Here is a 19661-nt window from a genome sequence, read left to right as displayed (position 1 = left end):
ACAGTGAAGTCGATCGACAGAAAATCACTACCTAGAAAGCCAAGTAACAACTGGTGAGGAACGGAGCTTGGCTTATTTTACTCAAACAGTTCAAAATGGACTCTATGATTTCAAAACTACACCGAGAATTGAGAGTATGTACTTTAAGGCAGGTAAAAAGGGACCGAAAAAATCCACACTTTTACGGAACTGTCATAATCCACGCGCCTAGTTTATTGATCGATCAGAGCAGAGAAGATAAATTAGATTGTAAACTGGATAAGGAAGCTGCTGGACCAAGCTTTCTGAAAACCCTTCAGAGTGGAGAATAATCGATGAGGCACTCGCTGTTCTGAAAATGTGACAACATTCGGATACATAAATATATGCAAAGTCCTGGAGTGGCCCTAATTCATGGTTGTCACACGCCTTGTGATAAATGTGTGTTGAACTTGGATGATAAACTGTGCCTCAAAAGAGTGAATGAAAGAAATAAGAGTGGGAGAATACTGCTACGAACAAACCAAATTTAACAAAGCTAGAACAAAATCATCCAATGGCAAAAGAAATAGAGCAACGTTTTGATTGGATAATCTCTAGAAGATATTCCACTCGAAAACTAATTCGTAAGGTAATCAAAATGACTAATTGCAAATGCTTACCTTCGGTGAGTGGGGGGATGGTTTGCAGTAGATGGAGAGCTCCCGGGAGAACATGCCAGAGCAGAGTTTACGGGGATGCCGAACCGTTGATACATGGTCAAGTTGTAACTTGGAGCGCCGAATTTGCCCGTCGGACCAGTGCAACAAGATTGACCATGCCCAAGTCGTTCTCCTGAACGTGGGGATGGTATTGAGGGTTCAGAACCAATGCTGCCAGTAGGAGAAGCAGAATTTTGCATCACCGGCGCATCGCCAGAGGGTAGCGACAAATCTGATCGCACTGAGGTTCCCGAGTCGACGGAGGAGTCAAGACCACACTGGCGATAGCGTGCCTCACGTACTGTGGGTCTACGGAATAGGTTGCAAGGCAGTGAATCATCTGGGGAAGGAGTAGGCCTTGTGAAGTCTGGCTGTGAACTTGTCTGACCGGCTGGTTTAATGACCGTGTTTGATCCGGTCGATAACTGAGTGGGCGACTTCCGTGTGGATGTGGTTCCACGTTCAAGTTGTCGCGTGGGGTGTTTGCCGTGACTACCTCGTGAGCTTGGATAGGCACGGGGAACTAATTTTCCCGATGGGCGCCAAGGTCCGTCCGATCGAATGAAACTCTGATCGAGGGGTGTTGTACACAACCTTAATTGCGGACCACTCTGCACGGGAAAAAGGACAATGCTGGATGGATAGGCCGAAGCATATAATTCAGAAAAAGGTAAACAAACCGAATGGGTATCTCAACTGAACATAAAGCAGTAAAGTTGATGAAATATCAATCAAGACAAACTCATACAGAACATGTGGGACCGATAGGGTTAACAGGGAGTAAATCAGCAATCCAAGAAGTTTAGTACAAGTCCGATTGCGAATTAGAATAAAAAAGAAATCGAATATAGAACCTGGACGTTACCTTTAAGATCATCTTTACCACTTGCGTATGGACCATTCCAGGTACGGGGGTGTCATTGACATACAGGATGAGGTCACCTTCGCGTAAACCAGCGCGAGACGCTGGACCGTTCCTATCGACACTGTGGACCAAATGATGCAAGGTATAACGACTTGAGGAGCCAAAGTACACGCGGATAGCACGGATTGTGAACCCGTAGCCAGATCTCCCTCTGTGGATAACGATGGGAGTAGGCGTACGATCAGAAGGTGGGCGTTGTGAGGGACCCGTTGTGTTCGTAGAAGAGGCTAGTGGCGATCGTGGCTCAACTCGTGCACCGTTTCCAAGATTATCTTTCTCTGATGTGAGAACCAAAGCTGGAGGTTTAGGTGGTGTGTGTGTGGCTCTCCTGTTGCGTTCTGTAGATTCAACTAGCACGGTATCAGAATTGGGACGTCCGGGTGCCAGATCACCTATGTTGAGGGAAGGTTTAGAAAGACGGCGACGTGAATCAAGCCGTAAGGGCTCCGAGTGACGGGGGGTCGTGACAGGGGAGGATTTACCTAAAAGAGATGTACGCTTGTCATCTGTCCAGACGGCTGTTGGGCCTGGAGGGGGAACAGGAGTACGGGACACTTCATGCGAACAAACCGCCGGTTTTGGAGTCGGAGGCTGAAGAGTGAGCATAGTCAACGACAACGACGATGAAGAAGATGAGGTTGTTTCAGGGGTGGTCGATCTTGGAGAGATTCGATTGTTAGTGCTGATTGCACCTGGTGGTAGAGAGACGGGCATTTCTGATTCATGAGTCTTTGAAAAACCAGGTAAATGTTTTGCCCATGAATTAGTGGGTTCCGGATCACTAGATGAACAACTGGAGTGCCATGATAGTGAGCCATGTTGTGATAAATCGAGACTTGAATTGGAACCTGATGGCTCAAATGGGGAATCCACTTGCTTGATTGGCGTGGGAACGTCAGCAGAGGACTCTCGTACGGCGGCTGGTGACTGACTGATACAATCCGAGATCACATTTGGTGATTTAGAAGAGTTCCCTATCCGGGGACCACTTTGCGGCACGAAACTATGCGATGAGGCTGGAGCGGAATCCGCCTGAACACAAATGACAAAAATGGGGTCAATATTAGGGAAAACATTGACACGGCAGGTTAAGAAAGATAACTGTTTCGTCTACCGAAGGGTATTTAGTAAAGAGATTACTAAATGGAGAAGGTAGCACAATGGTTAAGGCGAGGAATTACTGACCGGAAGGCTCGTGGTTAAAACTCAATCTCAGCATCTGCTCCCGTCTAGACTTGTACAGCGTTGTAGTATCTTAGCCCTCGTGCTTCCTTTGAGTGGCATGTGAGCTAGGCACCGAAAGGAAGTTACAGCTGAACGTCTACCACTACTTAGACATCAGTAAGAGGATAAACATGAGGGCACAGACTACCTACACACATCAGGGTTCGGAAGAAGCCAGCCAAGAAGAAATTAAGTAATTTTTCAAATGTAAAATAATACAAATCATTCGAGTTGTATAAGAATGATGAAACCTTTGGATAATCCAGTAATGCTGCAGAGGCACCCAACCCTCTTCAGAGGTCACCTGATGAACCTTTTGAGGGCGGTCTCTCCAGAGAGACGATGCAGTGAGAACACAGAATAATGAAGACTACTGTTTCCTACGTTTTTGTTATCAGTGATGATACGGTGGAATTTTTCCGACTGGTCGAGCCCGTCATGGCTCCGTAGTTCAGACCCACTCTGGGCATCTCGACCCATCCTGTCTGAGATTGGGCAACCTGGCAGCAATTCAACCTTCGTGCTCTCTTTGGATGGAGTGGCAGTTAGGTACCGAAGAGGGTTACAGTCGGATGATACGATTTTGCTGACTGGCTAGGCAGAAGTTCCCGTTTTGCTGATAGACTTGCCGACCTAATAACCGGTTCAGATCACACCTAGCTGCAATACTAACGTTGAACTATATCTACACCGTTGTACTAAAGCTCACTGAGCGTCATAAAAAAGATAGCGTTGAGGTGAGGGTAACATGTACATGTCCCCCCACTCAAAAGTGGGAGAGGCGTACACAGCAATGAGAATAAGTTGCTACCACGCATAAAGAGGCGCGCAGACGTGACAGCACAGTGTGTGAAAAACAGACAAGCAAATGATACAAGACGCATGTTGTCCGTCTGAATTAACTTCGGACAGACTGAGTGACCAGCGGTTCTCAGTTTTTCCTCAGATGACCAACAAGCCTCATCAAATGTCGACCTACGGAGAATGACTGCCGACGAACAAAAAATACGAAAAAATGTAACGAAACAAGGTTGCTAACTGCACGGCTGTTGGTTGAACTATTGAGGGCATTAAATTAAATCTCCCGAATCCTATGGAATATTCCCCGACCTGAAGTTAGGCAACCCACTCCGAGAGAAAATCGTCCGCTATTTTGTTGTCGAACTTATATATTACTGTTGAGTTCATACAAGATGACCGTGTCCGCGGAAGGGATGTGAGAAAGAGAGGCACTGTAAAGCTTATCCATCATCTTAGAGGTTGAGAACAAAATGAAACAGAAGATAAACACACGTCAGTGAGCAAGCCCACGTTACTCGCGTTGTGAAAACACAGGATTTTAAAAAGATTTTTCAGGTTTTCATGTGTTGTGAATGATCGGAAGCTAACTTGTACTACGGCGTGAGAAAGAGACGAGATAATTCTATCGACAAAGTAAGATGCATGTGTAACTAAGCACTAAAAAACATAAGTGAAAAGTACGACTATGCGTCAGACTGGGAGGTGAGACCTTAAAATCAAAAGGAGTTTTCAGCAACCTTGTGAGTAGTTTCCTTTATTAAAATCAAGAACTTACTTTTCCAGAATCCTCCGGTCTCGAGGTCTCTGTAGCAAAGGAATCTGGAACAGTGTAGCTCTGGCGCGGAAGCGACATGCGGGGTCGCTCAAAAGTCGGAGAGAATGGCGACCGTGTGCGCGGTGGTTCGGAGGCAATCGAGTCTCTGTTGGACAAACGACTTCCTTGAACATCACCCATCGTTAGCGAACTTGTCGTGGTGGGAGGATGTTGGAATCCTTCAGAAGTTGATGAACCCATCATTTCGCTCAGTCGTGCTTGCTCCAAGACAACCGAGAATCTGGGAGAATAGGAAGCGAACGAGTGGAAGGCAACTTCAGGGTCTCGTGTTTTCCCAATCTCCTCCTCACTCTCCGACTCAGTTCCCAGTAGGGGCTTTGGACCTGAGGTTCTTTGGTTAGGACAGGGTGATCTGGTACGAAAGGCTGCAGAACTAGGGCTCCCAACTTCTGATAAGCGGCCGGATTTCTCCGTCATTGCGTCTGCATCAAGGGATAAATTCTGAAGCATATGCAAAGCGGTCTTGCTCTCCACAGACTCTGCTGTCAGCGTAGTTGTTGCGAGTTCGGTGTCACGAAGCTCATTGGTTGAAGTACGTGAAGAGTGGCCTGAAAGCGCTTTCGATACGCATGGAGGTTTACTGGACAAAAATTTATGGGTCAAAGAAGAACGAAGCGGACCCGGTGTGACGCGCGGTATCAAGTTGAGTGCATCACTCAAACTGTGGCATCGTCGACGACCTTGATTTTGCTGTTTCTCGCGACTCAGCCGAGAAGCTGCAGGCCTGCGAATGGAGTGAATAGCGGGTTGTTCAGTTGAGATCATATTGGTACTGGAAGCCCTGGTCTCGGAAGAGGAGGGCTGTAGTGGAGACGACCTTCCGCTTTGAGAGGTGGACCTAGGCGAGTAACTAATATCCTCATCACTCTCTACATCATGCTGGTATCGTTCACTGCGTGGATCGAAATAGGATGTGTCCTCATCATGCTCCAATTGAGGCACAAATGCCGCCTTCAATCTTAGGAGATTATTCCAATCTATCGGTGGAGGTCCGGCGAAAAAGCGAGCTTCTTTAACTTCAGCTGCACCACAAGCCGTACCCAAGCGCAGAAGTGGATCACGCTCTAGTAACTGAGAGACAATTTCCACCGCCTCATCCGGAACTCGCCATTCCTCTTCCTCTGGCCACTCGATTGGGGCTAAAATGGCGAAAACGAGATGCCGTCAAATATAGTGATTGAGTCGTTTACGTCTATTCGGTCCCATAAAAATCTAACCTCATTTTCATGTTCTACACAAACCGACTAGCCACTCCCAGGGTATCCTAAGAACTTCCGTTACAAAATAAACCAGATGATCATTATTGGCACTCCTACTGTGTAAAACAGTTCATAGATTCGTTTGTAATTTCTAGGTCACTGATGGTAACGCCAGTGACGTAACTCATACAGACGTGTGAAGCCACACAGGGGACGTGAGAACATACAAACAGTGCGACGGATATTTATCTACCTCCCGGATTAACATGGTCAACCTCCATCTGACTAAGAATATGAATTTGCGACCAATTTTTTGCTCCACATCTTCCATCGGTTTCCTTGCTGTCATTTTAGTTGAAACTGTATTCCAAGGGTGATTGGAAGAGTGATGTTAGTGTAAACAGATATACAAACATTGTTTTTTTAAGGCGCAACTAAACCGGTTTCGGTTGGTTACAGTATAAAGAAAACTGGTACGCGGCTTGTGCGCGACAAGAACTGTAACTGTTAAGTGAACGAGTGCCGTAAAAATCCGCTGGCAAACAGTGCAGTCCTTTTCTTGCAGTATCCATTCCGATAAAAAGATGCGCAAACTTTGAATATGTTAACCGCAAGCCATGGACATGCATCACACTGTACTGACTAATATGAAAGAGTTAGCTAACAAGGGCTTTGAAGTAAAAAAAATTAGCTCACCTGTGACAATTTCAGAAAACAAGTCTTCGATGGTATCGCCGTAAAATGGCACACACCCCACAAGGAACTCATAGAGAATGATACCCAACGACCACCAATCAACCGGCTTGCCTACAATTAAAAAACAAAAGACATCTAGAAAAAGCAGCATTAAAAACGAAACAAACAGAAAACTCACGCTGACTATTGGCCATGCAGTTTACAGTGCGTATCAAGATATCCAGGTAAAGTACCATTAAGTAGCATGCTTAGGCCACGGACCGATTGCCATCCACACGCCATAACCGACTTTCCTACAGCTCACGATGTGCAAAACCCTTGGTCCTTTTAACTTATCCAGTTCACACTAATATCATGTTGCCATCTGCCTAGTGAAACCTAAGGGGTGGGGCAAAACTTGTCTGATTTTGTCTACGCGTTTCTGAAGACGTATTGAGCATGATTAATCAACAGCGGTCGTGTGCAATACAAACAACAGTAACCAATGCTGGTACCCAAGAGCATCGAAGTCGGTCATTGTGTGGTCTCTGATGCATTGTTGTGTAAGAAAATGATAAAGACTGGGTTGTTTGAGCGGCCAACCTTGTAGACCAACGGAGTAATCACATAGAACACCATCGTGACTGAATAGTAGCACTACAGTGAAAGTGCTGCGCACCCAAGTGGAGTTCGATTTAGCCGAGTTTATTTTGGCAGCACATTGTACAGTTCGATTAAGACGGCTCGTAGCCGAGTTTATTTTGGCAGCACATTGTACCCGTTTGCAAGTCACGCTTTCTTTTGGAGGGTATCAGGTTGAGTTAGGGCGCGGTGAGGGGCGATAAAAACGTGTTTACTATCTTGAGTGTATGTGGTACGCAAACATGCCTTATCCGTTCATTGACATGTCGATTTGAGTCGTAATTCGTATACTATATGCAGGAAATCGATGTTGTATCACCATCGAAAGCCCTTAGATCCACGTCGAGGACTGGCGAACGCAGTATTCGATATTACATTGTGTTCTACATAACAATACAACTTGGGTTGATTAGTGGTTGAAAAACAGTTCCTCATACAAAACATACCGCTTCTAAGGTCGTCTTTCTGCCAATCATTAACTCGAATGAACGTCACACACAACGCATATTCTATTGGACCTCATTTGTATCGAATACGGTGCGGATATTCTAAAACACACTTCAACTTTTTGAACCAATCACTCTAAAGAACCATACGTTTTGTGGGTCTTCATAATCTTGTAAAAAGGTTGCGACTGGTAGGGAGTTCTACCTTTACTTTTTACTCTTATAGTGCACAGCTACAAAGGCGTGTTTGAGCGGGGAGATCGTTGGGTAATGGGGCACTTAACGGGGAGGAGGGTCGGTACTCTAATCCAAAAAGTATCTTCCAGTTAGAAAAGCAAAAAATAAACAAATGAAGCCGTTTTAGAGAGAAAATACCACCAGAACCGTTCTCTAGTGGAGTAAATAGATCATTCTGGAAACGAATACATCTAAAGCTTTTCCTACCGTCACATAAACTCATTATTTCCACCTGGATCGTTCACATCCCTAATACGACTTGTCGGGACAAAAAACAGCACAGGATCATTATCAACTACCAAATCTGACTGATTGCTTTGAAGTGCTATATCTATAGCCCAAGATCTCTATTTCGCAGTCTTGATGGGCAATGCCTTTTAGTTTGACGATACAGTGTCCTAAAATCTTCCTGACCTTCAAGCTATTCGCAGAATAAGAACAACCTGATGTTTTCGGAATCGCGTCATCAGGTCAGTACATATAGAATGGTTGATATAGGGGGGAAAATAAAAGAAGCAGCTGAGACTGGTTAGTTAGACAGGCATTGTGCACTAAAGTTTCAGCGCATCCGTTCACGTTGTTTCGGCCCAATATACAGTGCCACAGAGTGATCATCGCCCAGTATGTATTATTGTCGTACCATTTTTTACCCGAAAGACAGATTCAGTTAAGAGTGGAATGAATAAGACTGCCTCGTTGTTTGTACGAGTCGCTGATGCATTACGCTAGGACTAATGCTCGCTCTTTTCTCAAGGGGCGTTTCCATGTGAAACCTAGGTGAGTTCTTGAGATCGTTCTCTAAATTATCTGCCTAGTTGGGCTTCATGGTTGCTCTGCTGTGTGTTTCTGATCAGAGAGGTCATGTACGGAGCATTTTGTGGCGAAAACATACCTTGATTTGCACCATTCGTAGGGGTCGACTTTAGGTTGAGCGATTACTTGTTAGAGATTCTTCGTTTACAAGAGATATGCAGTGCGTGTTCAACATTCGCTTAACGTTTGGGAGTTAGTTAAAGCATACCTGACAACCTGAACATTTGAAGATGTGTTTTATAGCGCTCAAGGCAGGAGATTAAGACCGCTCAGTAGAAAAGATGATAGGTAAGAAAACCTCATATTGCCTTATTATTGAAGGAGCACACTACCCTTAAGGTTTCTGAAAACTCTTCACTAGATGACTACGGGTTTCGTCTGTCTTGGGATTCATCGAATAGGCGTGGTCCCCGAGTCTTCGTCAACCTTTGACACCAAACAGAAAACCGGTGGCGAAACACACACCTACAACTTAACAAAATCCGTCGTTTACGATATTCTCCAATCGATTAAACTATGGAACGATAATTGCATGTGTCACTTAGCATACAATTCGTGGTAACGACAAGTATTTTCTCGGCATAACACTGTGCTACTTATAAGTTGTTGGATAGTCGAAGGGTTTTCCGGCAATCTCATAAGTACTGCAGTGTTGGGTGAAGAAAGCAAACTTCGATATTTCGAATATCGAAACACGGAGTGGACCGTGTGCAGCTTAAAAATACAGTGAACGATAGATTCAACTACGTTCATTGACTGTTTTTTATTTAAACATTGAGTCGGGTAGTACCACAATTTGTCACCAGATGCGTGGGCAATAGTGGAATCCTCAAACATGGCAGATCGCATCTCATATACGACCCAAAAATGCATCAGTGAGACGCTAATGAGTGGTGTACGATGTGGTTAGTTTTACTTGACTCAAAACCACCTTGCTTCATTCGAATGACGGAATGGAAGGCAGTAAAATGACTGACTGTAAAACCATGTAAATATGTTGCGTTGTAGCAACCATTTTACAGAAACATTCCCGTTTACATTTCTTACCGGGGAGGACTACGGCACTTTTAATCCGGAAAATTTAAAAATTTAAATCATCATTTTAGAACCACAGAAGAGAATATCAGCACCAAAGTAGAGGTAGGTCACGTTGGTCACGTGTGGAATAGCTGAAAGATGGATTCACATCACTTCAAGTATACAAAGTGACATTACTGATTGACGTATTGAGGTCTTCATGAAAATAGTCTCCCCCAGGTGTTGGCTGAAGATCCCTGCTTAAATATCACTGCAAAACGATTTACGTTACTACGTTACTACTACTACAAGGTGTTTTGTTTTAAAGTCATAGTTTTAATCTTCATGTGACGCATACAAAACGAGGAGAGGCGAAGGAACGAAGAGGAAAGAAAGGTTCTAGAGCACGGAAGTTGCACCAGTTCTAATTTTAGAGTAACAGATAGGGTATGGGGATGAATTCAAAAGACTTATGACGTTGTTCAAATTTCGACACTTGTAACCCAAAAAGTAATGAACCATTGAGGGTTGCATGTGTACAGTGCAGGCAGTGTGCACTCCGGAAATGAGTTCAATGTGGTAAGTCTGTAACCAATCAAGAGACACCGACCCCTCGATGGGGACCCTGGGAGGCTGGTAACCCTGAGAAATGATACAAACATGATAATGGAACTTCCGTATTAGGAACATTACCGCAGTTCCAGTTCTGTTAACCAGTTAGGCCATTGACCCCCCTCGTCAACTTCGGTGAACAAAACCTTAATAGCTGGATTCAACATATCATCGGCACACGGTTTGTGACTGAACTCAACTGGATGCCACAAGCTGTTGTAAGTCCCCGGCTGATAAAGGAGTTGGAACACCACTGAGTCTTGATTACCAATATCTCGCAACCATAGTACCAACGAATGCGTAGCCAGGTGTGGGATGTGTGGTTATGTGCAGCAGACATGCGTCATATAGCGTTCGGGAGGAATGTAATCAACAAGACAAAACGCGGTGACTTTGTCGTATGCTACGTGCGCCGAATTAGTAGCCACTAAGACGCGTGCGGCTTTCGCAGTGAGTAAAACAATCTATGTAATGAGTTCAGTTGTGCTCGGCTATCGAAGCTGGAAACCAAGATTCAAAGACGGTATCAATATGTATCGGTTTTTATATAAACTATCTGATTACAAATTTGTCAGTGTTTGCACCTCGGAATGCATGTGAAGCACTAGGAATAGCTCCGTTTCCCTGAATCATTTTCTTAGTTTCAACACAGGACTATCATCAAATGGAGTAGCATGGTCGCACAAAAGTGAAGCACACGCAGTCAACAATAGCACTGTACAAATTAGAAGACAATATCGGTCACTGAAGTCAATCTGTGCTGGGTTGTCATTCAAACAAAGCACTGACCTAAAGATGATAATGTTCATTCATTAAAATAAGAAACACCCGAAACACATTGGCTAATTTGTGAAAGCTGGTCTATTTGTGCAACTAATTGTGCGTGCTCCATGTGAAAGGATGAATGTGAATGTGAACAAGCACGAAATTTGTCCTCCATCTATCTCACAAAGTATAGACAGAACCTTTCCGGTCCCGGTTTTCTCCATTTGTCACAATATAGTGTGTGTTGATTGCTCAGTTTAACCACGAGATTACGTAGGCACGTGGGTCAACTTTAAAACCATCCTGACTTAAAGCACGAGGAAAATCCAAGAAGGAGGGCGAGTTGTTTCCATCAAAAAGGCAATTCACAGCGACAGTCCGTTGAAATAGATCGGAGTGCAGAGAAGCTGGCTTACGAACCCTAGAAGTCTAAAGACGTTAAAGATATCGCCAAAATACATGAATTTCTGTTTAAAACTGGGGTCACTAAGCTAACCCTGTTGGAGACAGAGTCAATGGAATAAGTAAGAGTATATGGCGACTCCCTCATCTCATATACCTATTCCAAGGGAAAATTCCTGTCGGTTTGTCCGCTGATCCAGGGTACAGAGCATCCTCGTCCTGTGGCGATATCACGGAAGCAAAATTGGATTATGGTGATTGGGTGGTAGGGGGAAGAATAGCCTAACATCGTTCAAAGCCACACTTCGTGTCCTAAAAGGATGGAAGTAGCATTGTATAAGCAACCCGAACCACCAAGCTTTCCTTCATTAGCAGAAAGAAAGAGTAATACTACTTTGATTGACATGATGATACGTGACAACCGAATCGAGTCATCTGACAGTACTGCACGACAAAGATACGGATCACACAGTGCATCTAAATGGAAGGCGACTGCACCAACTGATATACAGTGATTCACGGACAGTAAACAGAATATTTCTTTAGCTTTTGTACTGTCCTGAAGAGATTCGGTCTTTTTGACTTTCAACAAATCTGAAAGTGTATCCAGAGCTTGATTCCTTGACTATTTATGAACTCAGCGAAAGTGTTAAATGCGTTCTAGTTTTCGATTCGTTTAGCCGAAACACGTGTCGAATACTGCTGATCGCTGCTGCAGTGTTGCAATTGTGATCGGTTCGATTCACTACAACCTTGGATTGAGGTGCGTTATTGAAGTTCATAACCAGCATTTGCAAGCGAGGCCGGTGTGCCGACTTCCTTAAAGGCGAATTCCAATTCATCGAACGCTGTCCCAAATAGTGCGGCATTCCATTTAAACACAGCTGTTTTCGCAAAGGGGTGGACGAAAAGTATGTGAAGGAGCGCTACAACCAGGTGTTCAAAAACTGCATGAAACTAGCGCACGGATTACCGATCAGCATCAATAACTCGGCCAAGATGGCACGTGTGGGCAAATAGTGTTCACCTAAAAACAACAAGTTCAGGCAGGGTTGAAGCAAGATAATAAAACTAGTTTGGGTACGGATGTCCTCTTTGCCCTGTGGTTTCTGAAAGAAACCTGTGACAGGTCAAGAAGTTGTTATCGCGTTTGTCGGATCAGTCGAACAATGAGATTTTGTTGTATTCAAGGTACACGACGGATAGGGAAAAAACGCGTAGCGCAACATGGCATCCAAACATACCGTAACCTTGTCGTAGGATAACTTCTGGAGCTATATACTCAGGCGTGCCGAAGACTTGTTTGTCGCGAAACATTTTACAATCTTTGTCCAGATCGAGATTCTTCTCAATTAGGTTGGTAGCCAAATTCATCAGACCGATTCGAGAAAGCCCGAAGTCTGTCAGTTTAATGTGACCTTCATGAGTAATCAACAGGCTGAAAGGGGTGGATGGACAGTAAGTGTACTGAGACTTGAGGAACCGAGTAGACACGTGCGGAAAAATTAAATTGATTCTCTGAGGTCAATGAAAGTAACACAAGATCGTCAGCAGCAGATGATTAAGTGATATCCAAAATATCGGCAACCCCAAAACAAACCGAATATAATTTAGGGGATACCGAGTGGACCGTAAGAAATTCTGATTGACGTGGACTGCGGTATTCGGTTCGCGTTACGAATGGTTCAGCACATAGTTGCCATATAGTTTGAGGAAGGTATATGGCTTGAAGGCTGTACAAGACTAGACGATTAAATAAATTCACGGAGGGATTTAGACCACCAGTCTTGAGAGCAGCGTCTTCAATCACACACCCGGACTATTGCAAACGTGCAGTAGAAATAAGACAAGTTGTATCGTGTATACAGTGGTGGAGCATTTTAACGTAGTCGAATATATGAGCCTCGGTCATCTAGTATGCCTGTACGTCAACCACGAAGAGGATGATGTGTTAGACTACTGGAAATACAAGGCCATATTGCGATGAGAGCGAATTTCCATCCAAACCAATCTAGTACGATGACGAAACAGTTTAGTGGGACTACTAGTGATTCACGATAATCCTGAAAAAAAACTCGGTGTGGACATATTGAATAAAAAAACAACCAAAGTTTCCGACCAAATGCAATTGTAATGCACTCAATAAACATCCAGCAGCAGTAAAAGAACGCCATACCTGGAGCTTCACGGAACTTTTACCGAAGACCAATCTTAGTGCAGAGTAATAGCCGCTTCGGTCTGCAACGGATTATGCAAATGGGCTACAAGTACAATACGTGCACAAATTACATGAAAATAATTATAGTATTTTTGGGTTTGGACTGTTCAAAGAACCATGGAATGAGTAAAGCTTTCAGTGGACTATCAACGGATTTGGCCACTTCACCACAACTCACAAACAGCGAACCTGATTTAGCAGTATTATCCCCTCTCTACCATCACCATTGAATGAGTTTGGGTTAATAAGGGGATCACTATGCGATCCCTTTCAATAGCAGGCTCCCACACCATATCACACAGGTCATAAACACTGCGTGACTTTTCATGGTCAGTGGGTGCCTGAAACAAACATGTGATACCAAGCCGAAGCCAGCTGGACTGGATATACTTGAGTAAGCGGACTGCAGGTTTCCTACCTCCAGGGTTGGGCATTAAAGTCTGACATGAAATTTCTTGTATGAAATTTCATTGAGTCTCCTAACCGGCAAATTTGAATTGAAGTAGACAGGACGTGCATTCATCAACTGAAACCTAACGGGTTTTGATTCACACTGTCATGAAATCGAAATGGGGGAACGTGTGAAGGAATCAGTATTACCAGAGATTTCTACCAACCGTTCAAATTTAGCATCTTTCCAGGTTTTTAGCACCGTCAAGTCCAGAACACAGGCCAACAAGGAGTGGAAGTCTATTATACTGAATTTCGTAGTGGTGAATCGCATTTCTGAAACGTTGACGATTTTGTGTTTGTATGGCATGACAGGTCTCTAGAATTGTGCATTTTTTCTCGGTAGCACAATAAACTGAATACGGTAGTAGTTCTGTTATGGTGCTTGAATTAGGCCGTGGCGACAGTACCTTCGGCGCAATTCCGTTGAGCAAAGTGTGTGGTTAACAAACATGACACCTGTGGTGCAATGTGTCTCATATAAATCACGGTTTGAGCCTGTTAAAGCAAGCGATGTCAAAAACGAAATAACAGAAACACGTAATAATATAATATAATAATCGTTCAGCTGTAGCGCCCTTTCGGTGCCTAGCTGCCATGCCACCCGAAGGAAGCACGAGGGCTGGGATACTGTCAGGTTGCCCAAGCCTAGACAGGGGAAGTCGAGTGGCGGAGGTCGGGTTCGAACCACGGACCTTCCGGTCAGTAAATTCGCGCTCTAACCACTTGAGCCATCTCGCCCCAGAAACACAGAAACACGTACTGAGTATCAATACATTTGATCAGTGTTCCACAACTTACCTCGAAAGTGATATTTGCAGTTTGTAACAACTTCAGAATAACTACAGATTCGCGAATGTCCTGTTGTTCCTATAGGACCGGAACTGTCTTATGTCGAATAAACGTTTTCCGGTGTGAGTGAACACAACCGCTTCCAACAGCAACGGTTAGACTAACTTGACAGAGATTTTTCATTCAGACAAACACAGCTGCGCTACGTCGCACAGCGTCGAACAAACACAGTCTGGAAACACCACAAACGAGAGATTCAGCTGGGCTCCAGGTGAATCTCTCGCAAAGCCAAATTGGTTTGCAAATGAGTGTACTTCGTTAAACGTAGTCTACCTAAAGCAGTATGTGTCACAGATTGAGCCAACAACTGAGCACAGAAACTAATGGTAGACGGTTTAGTAACTTTGGATTTTTCATCCATTAATTGTGGGAACAGTAATGCTTTGATAAAACTGAGCAATTAAAACAACAAGTCACCAACCTTTGCCATAGAGTCTGTGTTCAAGATTGACACATAGAAGATAGTAGTTTGCACTTGAGGTAGTATGAAACAGGTAATGAAATACACTAATTTGCGTACTAATTTGGTTTTAATGAAAGACTCAACTGAATCCCAGCTGGATCTCTCGTTTGTTACATTCTTCATGGCTGTTTGGCACACGAGAAATGATGCCTGACACTTGCACGCCCGACTTAGTACCAATGTGTCATTAGAATGACGGCATTTTCGTTATAATAGGATGGGAAATTCTACTGTTCTTCCTCGTTTGTTACATTCTTCATGGCTGTTTAGCACACGAGAAATGATGCCTGACACTTGCACGCCCGACTTAGTACCAATGTGTCATTAGAATGACGGCATTTTCGTTATAATAGGATGGGAAATTCTACTGTTCTTCCAGGGCTGAGAGAAACGGTTGGGGGGAAAGCAACAGTGTGTGCGTGTGGACAGTACCCACTGGAAAAATGTGGACGGAAGACGGTCTCGCACACAGGATCATTTGTCAGCGAGCTTTAAGGTTAATTATCCCTAAGTAGTGAAGTTAAAGAGTTTAACAGGGATCACTTGATCGCGGGGTGCAAGATTAGAGAGTTTGGTTGCATCGGTCGGTGTAAATGTGTGATCTATTTTTTTTTTAAAGCAGTCAACGGAGGAATCTTCCAGCTGATAATGCCCAGAGCGTCTATGCTAAAATCAGCAAGATAGGACTTTTCTACTTCCATGAGTTAGTTGTGGAGGGCAGTAATAGGCCTTTTTCTTCTCAATATGGGAGTTAATCGAAACAAGTTGACGTAGTTTGAAGGCCATGAGGCATGATGCAATGCAGATGCCACCAGTGAAACATGCCCCGAAGGAAATGTCAAAAGTGGTCTTTCCACAGAGGAGGAAACCACAGTGCTGTCATCAATGCTGGACGCAGTGACCTAAAGTGCCAAACAGAACAATCAAGGGAACCACTGGTCGCAAAGCACGAAAATGTGAATAAACCTTAGTGAATCTACTGTCAAATGAGTGACAAAAGTTCAACAACAAAATTAACGCCCGGAACTCATGCTGAAACTAGCAACACATGTGGCGAATGGGTATCTGGCCGTTAAAACACTCCCGGTTACACCAAAGACAACATGAAAATTGACGAGCCCATCAATCAGTCAGTAGTCGTAACACTGTTTCTATATAGTCGCCACCACTGTCCATCACATTAGACTTAATTACGGACTAATACGAAAAACATGTGTGAATCCAGTATATTTCCCAAGCCCATTTTTGGGAACTGGAAGCAGAATCTTACAACTCTAGGGCTTTACTGATGCCAAACGTGCAAGTTCTAAATATCCTATTACTTCGTGTAACTGTCTGTTATGGGATCGGGACATGCCGCACTCGGTCTGGATTCACCATGACAATCCCGAAGAAAAATTGGCGAGGAAAAAGTGTTGTTCCTAAGGTTCCGTAAACCAGAGTAATGGGCAGTGTGTTTACAAACAACCCTCGCTCCTCTTCCAGATAACTACCCTGCTGGCATTTCAAGAATATCCGACGCACTTGCCCAAACCTAGTCTATTCTCTCAGCTCTGATAGCACATTCCATAATCCTACCAAGTACTGTACCGACGAGTTGGGCGAGGCTGTACTGGACCTATCTTTTTTCAGTTATTTGGAGGAACGTTTACAATAAACCACTGCTTAAGCGAGTGGGAATATCGCCCCATTACACCTTCCCTATGCTTACAGACATTCAGGGGAGAAATAGCACAACATGATATTCCTCCTCCTTTATTCTATTCATCTGACTCTGTGCGACTCACCTGTGAGACGAATCGACTTTCTGTTGGTCGCTTTGCTCACATTATTGCTCTGTATCTAGACAAAATTAATTCTACAGTCAAATAGGTTCTTCTGAACTTTTCCTGGGTGCTTTTCACCGTGAACAGATAACTTCTACATAAGCTTCATTCTGCTATGTGCTCTTCCGTCTTGTTCGGTTGCACTTAGTCCCTCAACCATGCCCCCTAACTATAACTGCTGCACATAACTACGAAAGGGTTTATTCTTTACTTTCATTTGGATAAATCTGAGAATACGTTTGTAAGAAAGCTGTACCATTTAAATTATCCTCATGATTTCTGTACTCTGGTGTGTTCCCCATCATTCCGTATCCCTTTGTTGAGAAGGACTTTGTTCGCTCAAACGGGCCCTGAAACTTAGTTCCGGGGGAGGCGTGGCGTATTCAAGTTCCACGTCCAGTCTCCTTTCCTGTTTATTCACGGGGACACACTGAAACATCAAATCCGATTCGTTCGCATCACTCAGCAGCAAAGACTTGGGACTTCACTAAGAATACCTTAAAACATTTTCTATGGAAGAAAAATGTTGGTAGCTCAGGTAGCGCAGATGGTCGCTGGTCTGTTCGCTGAGCTGGATAATTTGATTGCAAGTCGAGGTGACATCACCAGTACGTTGTTGGGAAACGTAGTTGGGTTGGTTGGCACAACAACCATTTACATATCCTCACTACTGTGTAAAACTCTAGTTATTCCGACTCTAGGTCATTGCTTAACTAATACTGAGACAGCCATGCCTCAATTTCAGACAGCGTTTCCTGTATAACTGTTTTGCGTGTTTTTCACTATAAACTTTTCTCGCCCTGCCTACCTACCTACCTACCTACCTACCTACCTACCTACCTACCTACCTACCTACCTACCTACCTACCTACCTACCTACCTACCTACCTACCTACCTACCTACCTACCTACCTACCTACCTACACCAGAAACTATTGCAGTATTGCATCAACGAAAAGCATACGAAAGGACTAGTCAAAACAAAAACGAAAATATCTTGCCGGAGCAATCAGGCGGTCTCGATCCCATTTACAGTAAGCAGGGAAATCTCATTTTACCGGAATTAGTCATGGGTGTCAGGGGATGTGCAAGAGGTTAAGACGGGCCTGCGAAAGCAAATTAGATTGTGCATAGAAAACTGAACCAAACTGCTAGACTGCCCCAGCGGTTTAGTAAACATCAGTGAATGCGGAGATACTGCATTCAGTTGCCAGAATCCATGCTACCGGAATCAAGAGTGAGATGAGATAGAATTGTGGGTTGATGGTGATGGTGTTCCTGTGCAAGTCTGCGTATTCACAAGTGCCTGGCTCACCTGTGTAATACCGCAGTAGCCGGAGCTTTGACTGTGAGATTTTTCAGAGCAGTGATGAGATCGATCGCCACGAACGGCTGGAAATTGACGATTCGGCTTATACAACGGACTATGTGAATATGAGTTCTACATACGCGAAATGTATACACAAAAGAACACAAACTATGGCACATCGGTAGATTGCGCAATAAACTACACGCAATCTGGTTTCGTTATTTTGGAAAGTCGCGCACACAAATAGTTTGAAAAAGAGCAGAAAGACGAACGTACAACTAGTGCAAAACTCTATTCGCGTCATTATACGCAATCGTGAGACCATGGTGTACATTCATCTCTCAAATATCACTCATACTTTATTTCAACCGTGGGATTCCGTAGACAATACTGAACAGACACATCAGGCTCATACACAGTATGAAACCTAGCACGACAGCATCTGTAGTGATAGTGACGATGTAGCTGAGATCTGTGACCCAGATAGCAGAATGTAAATGAATACCAGCGAAAGCAGAGTTGGTTGTCCAAACAAACATAGAAGCACAGAAGCGATCGAGATTGCGGGTCATTTTACAGCACACCAGGGTACAACGCGTGTGCTGTTGTATCCTTCCCGTAAACCCGAAAAGGGACTGTTATGCCCAATCAGTTGAGTCTCATCACACTTGCTAAATTATCAGATATAGAGTATGCTTTCAAGATGGTCAAATGCTGTCGGGAAATCAATGAATCGGGCCACTAAAGGTGGGTGGAATGTGAGATGTCCAGGGATTCAAAGCGGAGTGGATATTTGATTGACACAACCTATTCCGGCCTGAAGTCTCTTTAGTCCTAATTTTTTACTCCTAAATTTGGTGAGGTGGTGCAGGAGTGGTTTGGTGAGAATCTATCAGGAAGGTCAGATTCCTGAAAGCAATTTCAGAACGCCCGGAACCTACTACTCCACCAAAAACTCAACTGGAAAGCCGGCAAGCATCCAGGCCAGTCAATCATTCAATCAATTCAGCAAAACCTGATGAGTGTTCTTGCGGCCACAGAAGCACGACCGAATGTGATCAGCGTTCAGGCTTTTCACAGAGACACGATCGATGTTGCTGGATGTTCACTAACGCCTATCAGACAGCCTGGATCAATGTCAGAAAGTCCCCTTTAAATAGGGTGGGGCCGTTGTAACTTTTGCTCACGCTCTCACTCTCACTCGCTTGTTCGGAATACAGCTGTTGTGTTCCCTTCTGTGAGTCTTTTCTCTCCGACACTAGGCACTGGA

The 19661-nt window shown here is 44.1% G+C and overlaps 2 protein-coding genes across 2 annotated transcripts in view; one reads left to right on the top strand and one right to left on the bottom strand.

Moving 5' to 3' along the window:
- T265_00199 (hypothetical protein) overlaps positions 1 to 19661 on the bottom strand; it is a gene marked incomplete at both ends in the record, with an annotated part of 64911 nt that overhangs the window by 4366 nt on the left and 40884 nt on the right. Inside the window, 5 exons of the mRNA XM_009163907.1 lie at positions 642 to 1291; positions 1546 to 2637; positions 4406 to 5604; positions 6361 to 6471; positions 12518 to 12711. Coding sequence (XP_009162171.1) covers positions 642 to 1291; positions 1546 to 2637; positions 4406 to 5604; positions 6361 to 6471; positions 12518 to 12711 — 3246 coding nt within the window. The remainder of the gene's footprint in view (positions 1 to 641; positions 1292 to 1545; positions 2638 to 4405; positions 5605 to 6360; positions 6472 to 12517; positions 12712 to 19661) is intronic.
- T265_00198 (hypothetical protein) overlaps positions 2097 to 19661 on the top strand; it is a gene marked incomplete at both ends in the record, with an annotated part of 23858 nt that continues 6293 nt past the window's right edge. Inside the window, one exon of the mRNA XM_009163906.1 lies at positions 2097 to 2203. Within this exon, the coding sequence (XP_009162170.1) occupies positions 2097 to 2203 (107 nt within the window). The remainder of the gene's footprint in view (positions 2204 to 19661) is intronic.

This window comes from Opisthorchis viverrini (assembly GCF_000715545.1).
Source record: "Opisthorchis viverrini unplaced genomic scaffold opera_v5_2, whole genome shotgun sequence".
NCBI lineage: Eukaryota > Metazoa > Platyhelminthes > Trematoda > Opisthorchiida > Opisthorchiidae > Opisthorchis > Opisthorchis viverrini.
The sequence above is the reverse complement of the archived record's forward strand: the minus strand, read 5'-3'. Positions and strand labels throughout refer to the sequence as shown.